The sequence below is a fragment of the Sarcophilus harrisii genome, chromosome 2, assembly GCF_902635505.1.
Source record: "Sarcophilus harrisii chromosome 2, mSarHar1.11, whole genome shotgun sequence".
NCBI classification, from domain to species: Eukaryota; Metazoa; Chordata; class Mammalia; order Dasyuromorphia; family Dasyuridae; genus Sarcophilus; species Sarcophilus harrisii.
Window position 1 is genome coordinate 41,963,925 of NC_045427.1, and position 17,932 is coordinate 41,981,856.

The window sequence follows — 17,932 nt, forward strand, 5'->3', positions numbered from 1 at the left end:
TGCCGATTAACTAGGTGCTGTAACATTCTAGGCTGGTTCCCCCATGGCCCACTTTCCATCTCCTATCCCCACTGCAGGGTTGATTGAGCCTGCAGAATCCTCTTTTTTTCCCCCTGGCCTTTGGTGATAGTCAGGGAACTTTCTGGCCTTATTTCTTCCGTGATAGAAAATCTTTCACTGAGACAACTGTTTTCTTCCAAAGGACATCCCTTTTCCACACTGAGTCTAAAAGAATCTTCTCTTCTATAGTGCTTCACTTAAAGATGGACAAAAGTATAAGTAATTTATATGTAAAAGATGAAAATGACTCTTTGGACGTTTGCTTGTAATGAATGTCACATTTTCTGCTCCCATCCTTTTCCTCTCCACCACTGGTGAGGATTACAGGGGGAATTTGTTTACTTTCACCTGTTAAAATTTTCCATAACTAAGATAACATGGGAATTGTGAATCAACTCCCATTCTGTTGTACCATTGGTTTCCAACTCTATTCTTAACCTCTTATCTGACCTGTAACACCTGCTGTCACAGGACTCTGACCCGCCTCAGTGATAGATGCCAGTCTGTCTTCGGCTTTCCCTGATGAAAGTGCATCCTTGGACTGGTGATACGAATGAGTGGGCACTAGAGCTAAGGTGGAGACCACACAATTTATTTCACTTGAGTACTGCAGACAGCCAAATTCTGTAATTTAATAGACTTTGTCTCTTTGTAGAACTAAAAAAAAAGTCTACCCAATTTTCTTAAAAACTGAACATATTGTGACAAAGTTGCAGATGTAGGAATTCTGATTTCAGAACTTATTATTCTTCCCTTAAAGGAAGGTATCACTTAACATTCCTTCTCTTCCCTCCTCCCACCCCTTCCAACTCAAACCTGCCAGGGATTCATAAACTTTTGTAGGAGGAAGCTAAGGATTCTGGATGTTTATTAAACTCTTCTTCCTCAGTAACACAACCACACTGCTACAATGTAAACCATACCTATTATAGGAAAATGGTTTGGGATTTTCCCTTAAGGAATTAACAATTTTTATTTGATACACTTGTTCAGATATGGGTTGCTGTGGCCAGTGGCAATAGCTACTCAGCAGATCTCTCATGAGCACAGAACCCCGGTGAAGTCCCAAGTTCCAGTCTTTTTGCTGGTCCCTGGGGAACCTGGGGAGTGGTTCCAATAGTTAGGTTAACTATAGCTGACACAGCCCCCTCCCCAGTATAACCTCAGACGTTAAAATGTCAATCTCAATCGGGAAATGAGTCATCAGGGTAGAGTGAGCTGAAATCCAGGGGGAAGTTGCCCATTGGAATTGGTGGATGGGATTTATATATATATATATATATATATATATATTTATTTATCTTGGGGGACCTGTGATGGTTTGGCATTTGTTCAAGCTTCTTCTTTCTTGAGCTTCCAAAGACAGAGGGTCCCAATATCAATCTTTTTGGTCTCTATTTATAACCTTTTAGATTTAAATGACTGTCAATTGAACTGGTAAACAGGAAAAGAGAAAGTGAATTTACTCTTCATTGTTGATATTTTTGAGACATTTCTATACTTTCATCTTGAAATGGAGGGTGAGCAGTGGAGAACACCCACTTTCTAGATCCACAGGGGACTTGTCATTTTAACCACCCAATGGCTTCTTATTAAAACAAAAGAAAAAGATCCACAGAGAAATTAACAGTTTGGTGATAAGTTATTTCTTGTTTGGTTTCTACTCGATACAAAAATCCACAAATCATAACTGACCATTAAAAAAAATCTGGAGCTAAGTCTTTGAGGCCACAATATTGTGTAAAAGCAGCAATTAATGCCAGCATTTATCACCTTTGGCCTTCTTTCTCATTTAAAATATATCTGTCTTTTTCAGTAGATGTGTTAAAATAGGAGAGATCTTCCATTGACCACATTTTGGGCTGCTCTTTGCACTTCAAAAAGGATAAAAAATATGACAGGAAGTCACATGAACTCACGCATTCTAGAAATGATTTTCCACCATGCTGGTATTAGGTGGACAGAGTATTATGAACTCAATGAAATTCTGGATCAAACACACATGGAAACCCAACATGAATCTTCTGTTATAGATTCCTGTTCATATCAATGGTCAGAACTATGCTTTGTTTTGTTTACACATGTATGTTTTCAATTTTATTTTTTGAAGAGAAGGGAAATTTAGGACATAAAAAGTCATTGAGGTGGCAATGGAAAGTATCATTCTACCCTTGGTTTGTAATAAAGAAAATTCAAAGCAGATTCTTGTTGATTTTTTTTTTAAACAAAGCTCTCATTTTCCTCCAAGTTAATCTTGTCCTTTAAGTATAATAATTTGGCCAATGATGAAAGACTGTACTGGTCTTCTTGACACTTGACAAATGCTGACTGGAAGCCACATAACAAAGGGCAGAATTCCTTATCACTTCTATAACCCTAACTTCCTTCATATCTTAGGCAAAATAATTTTATTTCTAAGTAATTTTAGGAGCCAATATATGACTTTTATATTAGAGCCCATCACTCAATATGGAAGGAGTATCTCTCTCTCTCTCTCTCTTTTTTTTTTTTTTTAAATATGCTTTCCAATTGGAACGCTGCATCTGTGAAGTACTTACTTACCTGAGCATAAATTACAGTTTTAAAAAATGACATGTAGACTAATTTGGAGGGGTGTGTGTGTGTGCGTGTACACACATGCAAACCAGAACAATGGACTTCATAGCTTAAAAACCCTGGTGACCTCTGGGGTTGAACTTCCTCTTTCTCCATCTTCTCTTCCTCCCTTTCTTTTCTTTCCTCTTCCCCACTTCCCTTAATGGGGAAACAACTGATTGTATATTGACACTTCACAGGGTCATCATGAAAAAAGTCTTCAATTTGTAAAATCCTACAGGAATGTGAGATATCTCAGTGGGGATGAGACATTTTCTGATTTGATGAGTAAACTACTTTCAATATGTTTGAATAGGCTTAAAACTGTTCCAAACCATTTTAATCTTCCCCTTACTCCTAAATAATGAGCTTTATTTTTCTTGATTCATTTGTAGTAGGAAGAAAGGATATGCAAAACAAAGGGAAAGTCTAGATTCTCATAGGATCAATGAGGTTTTTAACTAAAAATGTAGAAAGTCTCAGTTTTGTCACTTAGAAGGCCATCAGAGAAGTGTACCACTCAAATGAGCTAACATTGAACCTGGTATCCGATTATTCTCAACCCAGACCTGGAGGCAGGAGGCCAGAGGGGCAGATGATTTGGGCATTGCGATCTTGACAATAACGGATTTTGAGAATGAAATCAGAAATGAAACGGAAACTTCACTCCCAGATTTCAGTCACTCACTGCCCAAAAACATCCTTTCTCTTGAGAAGCTGCGGATTTATCGGCCGTCCATTTATCATGAACAAGATGCATTTCTGCCTCATTCAGCACCCCCAGTACTCTCTTCCAAGGCGCTAGCGCTAGCCAGTGGGAGCATATCTCTGTGCCAGTCAATCCGAAGCAAAGTTCCTTCACATCCCATCTCTTGTTGCTGGGAAGTTTCTTCTCGCCATTTCCTCATTAGCGTGTGCCACGTGTAGGTGGTGCTCACAAAAATGCTGACACTTTTCCTATCTGTAGCCCCAAAGTGAGCACCCAGAGGGGCCTGGTAAAGCCGGCTGACATCTGATCCTCATGCAGAGGCCAAAGGCAGCAGCAGCCTCCCCCACTCCTCACTTCTGAACCATCAGCCTCTTTTAGCTAAAGTACCACTGACAGCCCCTCTGTCTAAACTTCCATCTTCCAACCCAGCAACATAATGGAGGAGCCAATTAAATGATTATTAATTCATGCTACTTTCCGTAAGCCAGAAGTTCTCATCTCCCTGTATTCCGTAAACCAGCTTGCCACCTGCTCCAGAAATTTACAGCAGAGTTTGATCTATCTCCATTGATTAAGGAAACACACACACACACACACACACACACACACACACACACATACACATACACACACACACACACGATCCTATTTTCTAACATGAAAAGGTTGGGGTAGGTAACTTTCCTCTAAAGTATAAGGTATACATTGACTCATCCGAGGAATAGAAAATAGGCATTTAATTTTATTATAATTTTATTTCTCAAATATTTACTTCTTATACACACACACACAAATCAAATTGATGTTCACTGTTTCCATGGCACTCTCTCTCCATATCATCCTATGTCATCCCCTTCCTCCTTTTGCCTTCAATCTTTCCCAACATTAGAATCTTTTCTGATGAGTCTCATCTTCTCAGTATATGGTCAAAGTATTATTCTTCTATCTTGAGTGGTACAGCAGAATCTCAATGTTTTACACTATTTTATTAATTGATTACTCAAAAGATAATGATTGTGATTTTAGCCCAGAGGGTCAGGGCTACACTTTTCTCCCAAACATACCTATGATGAAACTTCTGAAAAGGAAAAAGACAGGTTGAAATCTCCTTCTTTCTAGTGCAGAGAGTAACAGATTCAAGGAGTCTGTTTTGTTGCCATATTGGTTTTTAAATATTAAGTGTTCCAATCAGACACTTAACATATTTCAAAGAAAAACTAGGGAACTTTCATGGGTAAGAGGCAGGACACTTCATGAGGGTTGGTTCTTAAACTGTGAGAACAAAGCTAGAACCCCACCATTCAAAGACTCCAGCTGTGATGACAGAGGGTCTGTTTTTTAGTTTCTGTTAAATGCTGTCACAATCCTATCATTCAAGTAACTGCAAGCCACAGATTTGAGTACATTTTTAGGAATCATCATAGAAAAGTCGATACTGAGAGTTACTCCAAATCCAGTGCCTTTTGTTGAGATTCTAAATATTTCTTTACGGAAGCCCCTAAATCTTATAGAGAAATGCACATGTTATATTTAGCTACACTGTGGGCTTTGTAATCGCCTAATCAGTATTTGTTGTTGTTCAGCCCTGTTTGGTTCTTTGTGACCTCGTAGACCAAAGCACACTAGACCTTTCTATCCTCCACCCTCTCTCCAAATGGGTCCAAGTTCACATTCATTGTTTTCAAGACACTATCTATCCATCTCATCCTATGTTATCCTCCTTTTCCTTTTGCCTTCGTTTTTTCCCATCATTGGAGTTTTTTCCAATAAGTGTCATCCTCTCATTATGTGGCCAAAATATTTAAGTTTCAGCTTCAGTATTTGACCTTCCAGGGAATAGTCTGAATTAAGTGCTTCAAGTATTGATTGATTTGGCCACTTTGCTGTCCAAGGAATTCTCAAATGTCTTCTCCAGTGTCACAATTCAAAAATGTTAATTCTGCAGCACTCAGTTTTCCTTAATGATCCAACTCTAATAGCCACCTACTGCTTCTGGAAAAACCATAGTTTTGGCTAAACAGATTTTTGTTGGCAAGATGACGTCTCTGCTTTTTAGTATATTTAGTATTTTTAGTATATGGCAGATTTACCATAGCTTTCCTTCCAAGGAGCAAATATCTTAATTTTATAGCTGTGGTGGCTATTTACAGTGATCTTTGAGCTCAAGAATATAAAATCTGACACGGCTTTCATTTCTTCTCACTCTATTTGCCAGAAGTGATGGGACCAGTTGCTATAATTAGTTTTATTTGATGTTAAGCTTCAAGTCAGCTTTTACATTCTCCTCTTTCACCCTTATCAAGAGGCTTCTTAATTCTTCTCATTTTCTGCCATAATGCCCTCTCTGCACATTGTTCCTGGCAACCTTAATTTTGGCTTCATCCAGCCTGGCATTTTGCATGATGTACTCTGCATATAAGTTAAATTAATGAGACAATATACATCCTCATTTTACTCTTTTTCCAATCTTAAATTTATTAGTTGTTCCGTGTTCTAACTATTGCTTCTTGGCCTGCATATGGGTTTCTGGGGAGACAAGTAAGATGATCTGATACTTTGAGGATTTGTCACATTTTTGTACTTCCTTCAAAGATGAAGACGGCATCATGTCCATTTGTCCTGTAGGATTTGTCCTCATAAACCATAAAATCCTCCACAGGGATTCACCCAATATCTCATACTTGTTTCCTTCCTCATTCACATTCTTCAACTTCATATCTTTATCTCCTTTTACTTGAATTACCATGACAGTCTCTTCATTGGACTTTCAGTCCCGAGCTACAGAAATCATATTCCCACAACAATTCTGTTACGTCTACCTGTGCACACCTACTATGTGCTTCTCTACTGTCCTTTGGATGACCCACAACTTTCTTTGGAATTTCTGTGGCTTCCTTCCATACAGCCTCACTGGAAGAAGAATGTTATTTAAAAATGGGCCTTTGTTTTGGGAAGAAAAATGGGGCCATTAAAACTAAGCACGATTTCCCTGAGGCAGTTTAGCCCACTCTCCTCCTATTCACTTCCAGATTTAGTTCACTGTCCATTATGGATGGAGCCAGAATCTATACTAATGAATCAGCTCTATAGGGTGTCCATCCAAATGAATCTTGTAGTAGTCACAATAGCCATTCTTCATCTACTTCTCCTCTCCCCACCCCCGTACATATATAGTTAAGCTAAAATCTCAAGGGCTTATGGATTTCAACTAGTAACATCTGTAATGTTCCTGAGCTGGATGCATACAGTACCATGTCTTCTCTAAAGGGGAGCACCTGGAGGTCCTCAATGCTTACACTACATTCTACCAGGAGCCTCTCTGCCATTTCAATTCTGTGCTATGCATCCTCAATAATGGCAGCAAACATGTCTCCCTGTATTATGCCTTGATTTATTTTAAGAGGAGTAAATAAATTTTCTCTGTTGTTATATTTTTCAAGGATTCATATGATTTGGAGGTATTCATGGGGGATACGTTTTGGGAGGAATGTACAGTGGCATTTTGTCAACAGTGAGCAGTCAGCTATGTGACTAGGAAGAATAGCATTTGTAAAAGCCCATCTGTTGCCTTCTTGCATCTTCCTCTTGGATGCTGCCCTCCATGTATGAGTGGATTCCTCTCATAAAAACTTCATTCAGATGGGGAAAGCAAGTATAAAGGTCAGTTGTGAGGAACATTTTCAGTTACTTTTGTAGGGCAATGCTAAGGGAAGATATACATTTTTTCCTTTCCTTGTTTCAGGTACTTTGAAAAATCATCTCTCAAAAACCTGAAAATTGTGTCACCTCCAGCATCAAGCTCCTCTGTGCATAATGAGTCTGAGCCAGCTGTTCTCCCATCTCTTTTCTTCAGTATCTTTTCTAGCACATCAGGGAAATGTGATGGTACAGTCAAATACAGCAAGCCCACTGTCACTAATGAGGAAGTTTTACAAAAAATCTTTATAGATGTTTTCTAGTTTGGGTTTTTTGGTTTGTTTGGGTTTTTTGGTCTGTCTACAATCTTTCCAGTTTTATACTTAGATGGCCTCAGGATAATAAGGCATAATGGGTCTCTTATTATGCTTAAATGTTACTCTTAAAAATTACTCCATAACTAAAGGGAGCCATCCACATTCTTTTTTTTTTTTTTTTTTTTTTTTTTTTTTTTTTTTTACCTCCAACCCACAAGATAATAGATAAGAAAACACTTTGAAAGTTAAAACAATTTTATAATCATTGCTGTATTAGTAATAACATTACACTACTTATAATTCCATATGAGTTTACTAGCTCCATACAAGGCAGAGCAGCAGGAACAGGATCTTCCAGGTATCTGGCAGGAGCACTTTGTATCTTTTTCAGAACAAGACAGTACTTTGGCACATGATAGGTGATTAATAAATATAGGGCTAATCTGAAGATGTCTAAGGAGATTAACAGTATCACTTGAATGGGGAAATCTTTTTTTTTCTTTTCCAATTTTCATTAATATCTTTTTACACTGTCTTCTATAAGCGATTTTTTAAATGGACATGAGATACCTAAGTTTGATGCTGGAAGTGGAACAAACCTAACATGGGACTGACTCATTCTGGGACCAGAATTTCACTATTTTAAATGTGGAAGACTGTTGTAAGTTTTGAGGTTCTCCATTCTAAAACCTTGATATATCCATACTCTTCCCCCCTACCTTTAATAAATAGTAAATGTAAGTCCACTTAAAAGGTCCTTCCATAAAAGCATAATTTTGAGAACTTCCCTTCCTGTTTTCAAAAGATACTGTATTAGAAACAAACAAACAAAAAAATCAACCATACACATAATACAATTAGATCATCTTGAAAGTATTCCTTTAGCAGGAACTTTACTAGCTCTTGATATGGTCAGAATTTAATATGAACACACTATTTAAAAGTTCTTTTGAGTTCTTGTGGTTATTAAAGTTTATGTTCCATTCTGTTTGAAGGATCATGATTATTCACAGTAGATTAACTGTGTACATTTTTTTTCCTTTTTCCACAGACTTGGACTCTTTACTCACTATTAATATTTAATATAAATTAATATAGTACTAGATTAATAAAATAATTAATATTAATATCAAACTTAATAATATGGCTGATAAATATAACAGACTGAATCTGTACAGATTAATATCACCTTCATATACTCCTCTTCTGGTGATCCATTCATTGTAACAAAGAAAAAAAAATCTCACCACAACTCAACAATAATATGCAGTCTTCCATATACACAGATACCCTTTGCAAAGCAGGGAAGAACACAGTGCCTTATCTCTTCTTTGAGATTAAGCCTAATCATATTTCATGACATTTATTTTGACTTTCTTTGTTTGCTATTCTTTCCATTTGCCCTGTGGAAATCACTGTGTATAACACAGTTATAAACTTGGTTCGGTTTACTCTGCTTTGCATCAGTTCATATAAAATTTCCCCAGTTTCTCTCTATTCATTTTATTTATTGTTTTATACAGTTCAGTAATATTTCATTACATCCACATATTACAATTCATTCAGCCATTCCCCAATTGATGGACATCTAGCATTATTCCTAGTTCTTTGCTACTATAAAGCTGGTAGAAATATTTTGGTGCAAAACGTCCTTGGGATATATTGCCAAACATGTGGATCTCTGGATCAAAAGATGTGGACATTTTAGTTCCTTTTTTAGCATAACCCCCGAGTTGCTTTCCACAATATTTGGAATAACTGACAGTTCCACTGATGGTATATATTACTGCACAAATCTTTTCACCTCTCAGATATTGATTATTTCTTGTCTTTTATTTTTGCCAATTTGCTAGGTATACAGTAGAACCCAAGACGTTGTTTTGATTTGCATTTCTATTGTTATTAGTGATTGGAACAATATCTCCTATGGTTGTGAACAGTTTCTAATTCTTTTGAAAACATTGTGTTTATATTCTGTGATCATTTATTTGCCCAAGAGAAGTCTTAAGACTGGAACTACTAGACTTGCTTTAGTATGCAAATTAAATAGCATGAACCATTCCTTTCTGGAGTCACTGTATTAAAAGGCACATCTTAGGCAGGCCTGGGGCTTTAGATGACTCAGCTGAGATGATGATATCCTCATTCAGCAGAAGCTGAAAGAGCCAGATCTGGTTTTTAACTCAGCAAAAAAACTAGAAAGAGCTTAAGTTAAGTTTTCCTAAACTGAAAACATCTCAACTCTAGCCCAGATATTTTTACAAATTTGGAAGTTTTGAAGACTAAAACCACACTTTCCCCCTCTTTCTCAAGAATAATTCATGACAATGACAGCTTTACTTCTAAATTATTCTCATCTTCCAATGAACAGTCATTCCTGGTGGGGCCATTCTATAGGGAGGGCAAACACTTAGGATTTCTTCCTAATTTAAAGGAGGGATTGGAATCTTTTGATTGCTGACTTCCCCAAACTGGCTGAGAAGTTCCTTAGGGACAATCATTTCTCGGTCCCCTGGGGACAGAGGTCACACTTACAAAAGGCTAGCTTTCTCTATAAGATTTCTAAAAGGAGTCAAGCTCAAGATAAGCCCATGGTACTTGTATTATTAGGAACTGGGCCCATGATCAGGCCCTCTTCTAGGAGGTACTGGTGGCTGGATCCAGGGGGATTCACTTGGCTTTAAAGCATTTTATATCAGGCCAGAGAATCATTCTTCCTGAAGAAACAGTATAGACTTTGACCAGTGGCTATTTCCTGCTCACTGCTGGGGACACCACAGCCCTAAGCCTACACTGGGGCATCTCCCCATTAGACTGTAAGCAGGAGCTGCTTCTGCTTTTCTCTGTACCTCTAGAACTTAACACAATGCCTGGCACATAGTAGGTGGCTAATAAATGCCTTGTATTTGTTTGATTAAGCCTGTTGTTTTAAATTCTGTTTTATTACTGTTCCCTACACGATCATGAAAGTAATTTTTGTTGTACACTAATTAACAGTGCAGCCTGGTAGAAAAGAGCACTATATCAGAGACTTCAGGTCAGAGTTCTGTCACATATATTAGTTGAGTTATAAGGGAGGTCACCCTGCAGCCCTCAAGGTGGAGAAGAGGTCCACTGCTACCAACTGCTCACCCACCCATGAGGGGCAACATCCCCAGACTGCTTCCAGGCCCACGGGTCTCAGCCGTTTTCTGCAGCCTGGTAGTTGACGCAAGCCTTCACTTCCTCAGCAAAGAGAAGTCCCAGAAAACAAAGTTCTCACCAATAAGGTCCTCAGCACTGTCAAATGGGCCATCAGAACTGGACTTGATATTCTTTTTTCACTACATTCTTAAAGTCATGGGACTTTTCCCTCTGACTTGTAACTGACTTACCTTTCCTATAAGTGCTGTCTTTCCCCATTAGACTGCCAGCCTCTTAATAAAAGAGACTGTTTTGCTTTTCAATTTGTGATCCCAGTGCTTAGTATATAAGGGCTTAATAAATGCTCATCCCTTCATCCACATTCTCTTGACTTCCCTGCTTGCAAAAGAGAGATACCATCTGCTCCAATAAAACAAGTATTAGGATAAACAAAGTATCCTGCTATCCCTGCAAAAAAAGCAAATTCCAGGTATTTACCACCGATATAATTTTTATTCCTGCTACTATTGTGGCTTATAAAAAGTAAATGCACAAAGTCAAGTCATTTGAGAGGTTTTGGCATTCCAAAAAGTACAGAAATCTACCCTACTTCTATTTTTGCTTCCTTATATAAAAACAATCCAAAAGATTTATTTTCTAATTGTGAGATAGATTTCAGCCTGCAGTACATTTAAGCAGCCAAGTTATACAGAAAATACCTTAGGGGAAAAAGGGGTAGGGGGTATGTGGAGAAGAGCTGGTCCTGTGAAAGCCAGCACAGCCTCCTTACTCCCAACTGTGTATGAAAATGAAAAAAACAAAACCAGCTTTCTTTCTTTGTAAATGTGAACTCCCAACTGGGCCCAGAGCAACTAGATATTTAGAATGTTCTTTTACATAGACGTGTTTTTGAGAATGTGGGGGAACAGGTGAGAGAGGGAGAAAGTGGACACAAAGAAGAAATGGGGTCCTACTAGATTCAGCCTTACTACAAAGCTGTGAAAAATACACTGACTCAAAGATCCCTGAAGTCACATCTAGTCAGATGAACTTTCCCCAGCCTCCGGTGAAACGGTATTGCATGATGGTCATGAATACAAAAGAATCAAGTCCGTGAAGCTCCATCCTCTACATCACAAGCCCAAGAATGCTGTTGCTGAGGGACTACAGCTATCTTCAGTTCAGTTATACTATTATGGACCCAAACACACGGAACACTTTCTGACAGTTTATCCAAATCCTAGAGGGGAAATACCACTGGAACCAGAAAACAAAAAAGCTAGTTGTCAGTTCTGTGCCAGTACCTACTGCATGCCTGGCACACAGTAGGTGCTTGAGAGTAAAGGCTCATTGACTAACTGAATTCATTTCTTAGACTTCTTAGGCAAAGATATAAATGTTACAGTTGGAAGAGACCATGGGGTTATGGTTCAATTTCTCTATTACAAAAACAAGAACACTGAGCTCCAGGGAAATTGTGACTTATTCAAACTATAAAGCTAATTAATGTCCTAGAGAGACATAGAACCCAGGTATGCTTATTTCTAGTCTAATATTCTTTTTACTTTGTGGGCTGCTTTCTAATCCTTTCTAGATTCATTTAATGTGTTAATATTTTTCCCCATCCTGATTTTTTTATTTATTTGTTTCTCTCACAGATTATATTGTGGTCATTACTCTGATTCCAACATCATGGCATGTCCATGTAAGCCCAGCTGTATATTGGGTGGGGATGCCTACTGATAACAGTCTTCCAACAAAATGTACGTGACCTATTTTTGTTTCCCAGTCTCAGTAATTACAAAGGCGATAGGCCTGTAGGAAATATTCATAAATGGCAAGAGCTTTACTCTATACATTTATGTTAAACATGTCAAATCTGATTGAAATCATGCCTTCCAGAAGCACGCTCCACAAACACACTTTTCTCTAACAACTTCCTAGATCTCTCCAGCCCATTAATACCTTCTTAGCAGTCTACCATGGATTTGAATCAGGGACACTCCACTGCACTAATTGTTCTGTTAGGTAAGCATTGGGGCTTTTAAAAAAAATTAATAAAAGAAAAGAAAAATCCCTTTAGGCCATTTCTCCAGAAATAGCACAAACTGGAATCTAAGTTAGGATCAAAACAACAAATAAAACAACTGAACAGAACTGTGAACATTTCAAAAATCTCCATGCCATTACATCATATTTTTTTCCATTCCCCTTTTTTAACCACCACATAATCCCCCCCACCTAAGTTTTCTTGCCTCAAAGAACCTCATTAGGTCCATTATAGGCCTCTGCAGTTGAAAACCAAAACAGTTAAAAAAGTATAAATATAATCATTTTGCTATCATATTTTTTCAGTTCTCTAGTTATTGGTGATAAGTATCATTTTAATGATCTGTTTTGTAGCTTGTATCAATTTATAATTGATTGGTTAATTACTGAGATAACTGTTGTTCATTTGCTGACATCAAGGATTTTTCAATCTACTATTCACATACACAAATTTACTCTGTAGAAGGATCAAGCAGCTATTTTTACATTTCAACTAGCAAATAAAGGAGGGAAAAAGTTTGCTAGGAGGATGTTTCTCCCTAAAGAGCATTTCCAGACACTTGGCTCGCCTGTGAAACTGTTCCATGCTTTCTGTTAACTTTGTAGTGAGAACAAAGGGTAGCTCACATTCCTATCGAGCTTCCTATTTGTCACTACTACTGTTACTTCCAAACTTCACATTTGCAGGGTCATCTTTCAAGAGATTTCAAATGGACTGAAGCTTCTTGAGGGGGCTTTGTCTTACAGTTCTTCTGGACAGCCCAAGTTACAAGCTAACTTGTACTCCCACCTGGAAAGGGGCAAGGTCAGATAAGGTTTCTCAGGTCCATGAGAGGAACAGGTAACTCAAGAGTTCACAGTGGGTGAAACAGCAATGGGCAGCCCCCAGGTTGCTGGCCAACCTTCACCTGACTCCTGACAGACACATCAGATGCCTTGATTCACGTGTTAAGACATTTTAAATAATGCTTAGCACTTGGCACATGTCTGCTTCATACACTGAAAACCAGGATTCGATCTTTGGGGATGTTGAGAATCATGATTTTGGCTTATTCCCACTTGCCAACAAGACCATGCCTTCAACAAATCATCTTTTGAGAACCAACACTGTTGTGCTTTCCTGAGGAAGATATTCTGACCCTCTTTGCTTAATTCCCAGCATATAACTCCAGTTTGCGCTCCTTTTGTCTACCCCGCCATTGTCTACCCCCAATCCATGCCATCCTCAACCCTGCTCCCCTACAGTTCTTCCTTTGCCCTAGTCACTGGGAAAGAGAATACAAAATTATACACTGTCCACTATGTGCTAAATGCTTTACAAATATTATTTCATTTTATCCTCATAGCAGTCCTGCAAAGTAGGTGCTATTATTGTCATCCCCATTTGGTATTTGGAGAATTTGATTTGTTCAGGGTCACACAACTGTGTAAGGCTGAGTTTGAACTGATGTTTTTCTGACTTCAGGCCCAGAGCTCAACCCAGCCTTCCATGCCAAGGTAAACCTCTCAACCAACACCCTTCATGACATTTCCCTCTGTCCATCTTCTTTGAGATTCTCACCAATTATCCCCACGTTCACATCGCCAACTTGTGCCTGTTTACAGGCACTTCTTTCCCACTGGCTACAAACATGTAGCTTTCTTCCACAATTAAAAAACCACCCAACTCTTCACTTGATGAGCCATGCCCTCTGGTTACTTTCCCCTTTCATGGTCCTTATCTTTTTCAAGAGTCAGGTACCTAACTCAAGACTTTTCTTGATGCCTTCTGATTAGTATTCTTTCTCTCCCCAAATTAGTGTGTGCTAACTTAGCCCTGCACACATTATATTTTCTTTCCTAGTAAGTGAGCTCTTTGAGCATAGGTATTATTTCTTTTACTAATTTTTTTTGTCTGTCATTCCCATAAAAGCTTGCTTAATAGCATTGTAGTTGAAGAAATGCTTATTGGCTAGAATCAGTGATTTCCCTATTTCTGAAAACACTCTAGATTCTAGATGGTTATAATTCAACCCCTCGTATTCTGGCTTTTGATCTCACCCTATTGCAACCACTATTTCTATGATGATCAACGATCCAGAGGCAGGATCCAATAGCCTTTTCTCAGTGCTCATTCTCTCTCTACAAACTTTGGATTTGGCAATGAGTCCTTCCACCATTCCCTTAGTATCCATGGCAATGTTCTATCTTGGCTCTCCCTACGTACCCAAGCTCTCCTTTGCTATCACTTTTGCTGAATCATTATTCCCTGAAACATGCATGTCCTTGGAGGCTCTCATATTTATCTCTGTAATCTCATCAATGCTCCTGGATTCAAATCTTTCTCTGACTCCAAACCCTATATTCCCAAATTTAATTTTTCTCCTGAATTCTAGTTCTACATTGCCAATTTCTAGCCAGCTATCATACCTGGAAAGTTCCAATGACATAATACCTAACAATTTTCTTTTATAATTTCAAACTTTTTAATTCTTTAGAGTAGATACAGAAAAGTGGCAGACAACTAGCTACGATATATTCTTTTCAGATTAAATTGCCCCTCATATTTCTCGTTTCAGGGTTAAATAGCCACAATCCCTGCTGCCTTTTCTCATGGGCAGTATTTTCCAAGCCTTCATTCATTTTCATTGTTCTTTTCTGGACCATCTCCAAGTTTCTGTATCTTGTTTAAATGGTGAAGCCCAAGAATGAACATGATTTAAGTATAGCCCTGCCTGGAAGTGAAGCAAAGTCCTGACCAATGCTGGCTAAGAAGGCAGATTTTTTTTTTTAATCTCAAGGCATTACAATATTAACAATGGTGTGCAATATGAATTAGGATGACCAAATGAAACAGTTTTTTTTTTTGTTTTGTTTTGTTTTGTTTTTTGGCTTGACATATTTCCTTTTTTTTTTTTTTTAAACTATGTTTTATTTTAAGAAATTTATTTAAAAGCAACTTATCAGTTTCTGTTCCTCTGTTCCCTCTTTCCTTAGAAACTACTTTTTTTCCTCTCAGAATATAATGCTTCTTCTGAATTTTGGCTTCTTTTTTCCTCCGAACCCAGATGCAGCTTTTGATATTCAATTTTCTTTAGGAAAAACCTTGGCTCTCCTCTCTTAGGTTTAACTGTACCACCTCAGCTTCTAGAACCTCAAATTGAAAGAGTGGGAAGATGATGCATTCATTCAACAAATATTTCATCAAAAATCTTTTATTATGCCTTTCTTTGTGAAAAGCAGTAGATAACGTCTCCTAAGCTCAGTATCAACTTTGTTTTTCAAATATTGTAAAGAGGTAAGAAAGAATGAAGGCCTTTACTGTTAACTCAATATTAGGAATAATAACAAAAAAAGTTGAATAGCAAAAGTGGTCTATTATGAAAATATTAATATACATTAATATAAAGGTATATACATTTACGTAAATGCATTTAGGTAAAACACACACACATATTTAATACAGTTTCCATTCAGTTTATCGCTGATGATTTGCTAAATTCTGAGCTACCTATTTTCTCAGTTGTTATTGTGTGCTTTGGAGTATAGGATTTGGTTTCAAAGGGTGGCCAAAACCTACCTGGCCACTTGCCCTGGTCTTTATCACCTCCACTTTCTGGATCTTTAGTGAGCTCTTCTGGGTCAGCAGCTGTTTCACTAGGTCCTTCGGCATCTTCAATTGATTCTTCTGAAACAGAACAAAAATTACAACTTCAACTTTTTTTTTTTTTTAAAGAGAAAGTGAAGACCTCTCAACAGCTATTTCAAAGAACTGTCAAATGGCCAAAACAGAGATGCCAGTGATATTGACCCAAAATAGAGATTGCAATGATCTTGGCCTTCTTCTATTGGGTTCAGTAGGTTGACATGCATCAGGAGGTATAGAATGGCTCAGCAGGATAGTTCTGATCAACATCGAAGGAAGATACATTGGGTTATAGATGGAAATAGGTACTTTCATATGCATATATATGAAAAACATATTTAAATGCAGATTTCAAGATATTTAAAGTGAGAAAAATCAAGCTTGTCTAAACAACCCCTCCACATTTCATAATTAATAAGTAAAACATTTATATTAGAAAACTGCCATAATAAGCCCATAGATTTGAGGTAGGAGGGACCTTGGAGGTCACTGAGTCCAACACTACCATTTTATAATTGAGATAACAGGCCCAGAAAAATAAAGTGACTAGCTCAAAATCAACCAAGATATGTCAAGAGTCAAAGGTGGATCTGATTCCTTGGACCCCAGAGTACCACATGACCTTTCATGTGGATCCTTTATGATTTCTAATCCCTGCAAGCTTTTAGATTATCTTGGCTGTGGGTCCTTCTATGTCCTTCCCAAGTTGTCATTTCATACACAAAACTGGGTAGGACTTTCAGACACGGCCACAGTTGGAGAATCAGTCCCAGGGTTTCACTCAATGATCTTGATTTCAGAAATTGTTCCAAAAATGCACCTTTTGGTCAGAAAATAATCACTCATAGTTAAACAACTACTAAACTTGAAAAACGGGAATGAAAATTTCACCCAGCTTTTTCCTTTCTTTTAAAAATTCAGCTTCACACCCATCACTGGAAGTAAAAGAAATGAACGTGATTGTTTTTCCCGCCCTCCTTCTGGGCACGTAGGCAAATTGTTATTTCCAAGACTGAGTTAAAAACCAATGTGCATCCTTATATGGAAGGGTGTACATGAAAAAAATGCTCCAAAGAATGGCCTTTTTTGATGCGTCAAAAAAAAAAAAAAAATCAAGCTGGAAGGGAAAGACCCTCAAGATTTCTAGCCAATAAGAAACAATTGCTGGCCACACTTACTCTGGACCATCAAAGCCCAAACAATGACCAAATGAGGCTTGGACTGGCACTTATTATCGGCCAATAGGCATCTATAATCCAAAAGAATTTCTGGAAATGGCATCAAATACATTTGAGGCTTTGGACCAATCACGACCATTTGAACTCCCCCCATTTTAATGTGAACTTGAGGCCTTTAGCTCACAGGTCTCAAGAAAAGCAGCTCCCGGCATTCTTTTTTTAAGGATGCATGAAATTATCTCTAAACAACAAGTTTAAAACACGCTGGGATGAGGCGAGCTCTTCCTCACCGTTCTTGCCAGGGCACTGGGAACCAAGAAGACGCCGGTCGGACCGAGACGCGCAAAGCCGCTTCGGCTCTCCCTGCAGCGTTCGGGGCCGCCTTTGCGAGCCTGGCGCGTCCTAATCTCATCTCCGATTGCAACCCGCAGATGCGGGCCCACGGCTGTCTCGCGTCTCAGGGCTTTCCCGGAAACACTAACGACAGCCCGCATTTCTGTAAGGGCAGAGTCACTGTCCGGCTCACGTGCGTGGGCGCCGCCCTCCGGAGCGGGCAGACCCCACGGCGGGGACGCAAGGCCTCGGGTTCTAGGCCTGGCGCCCCAAAGCTGCACGCGCCCGCCGCCGGCTCCGGCTGGAA

The 17,932-nt window shown here is 38.5% G+C and overlaps 1 protein-coding gene across 1 annotated transcript in view; it reads right to left on the minus strand.

The window, feature by feature from the left end:
* Window positions 1-17,932, minus strand: part of ZFHX3 (zinc finger homeobox 3) — a 282,114-nt gene that overhangs the window by 43,176 nt on the left and 221,006 nt on the right. The window contains 1 exon segment of the mRNA XM_031950073.1: window positions 16,049-16,156. Within this exon segment, the coding sequence (XP_031805933.1) occupies window positions 16,049-16,156 (108 nt within the window).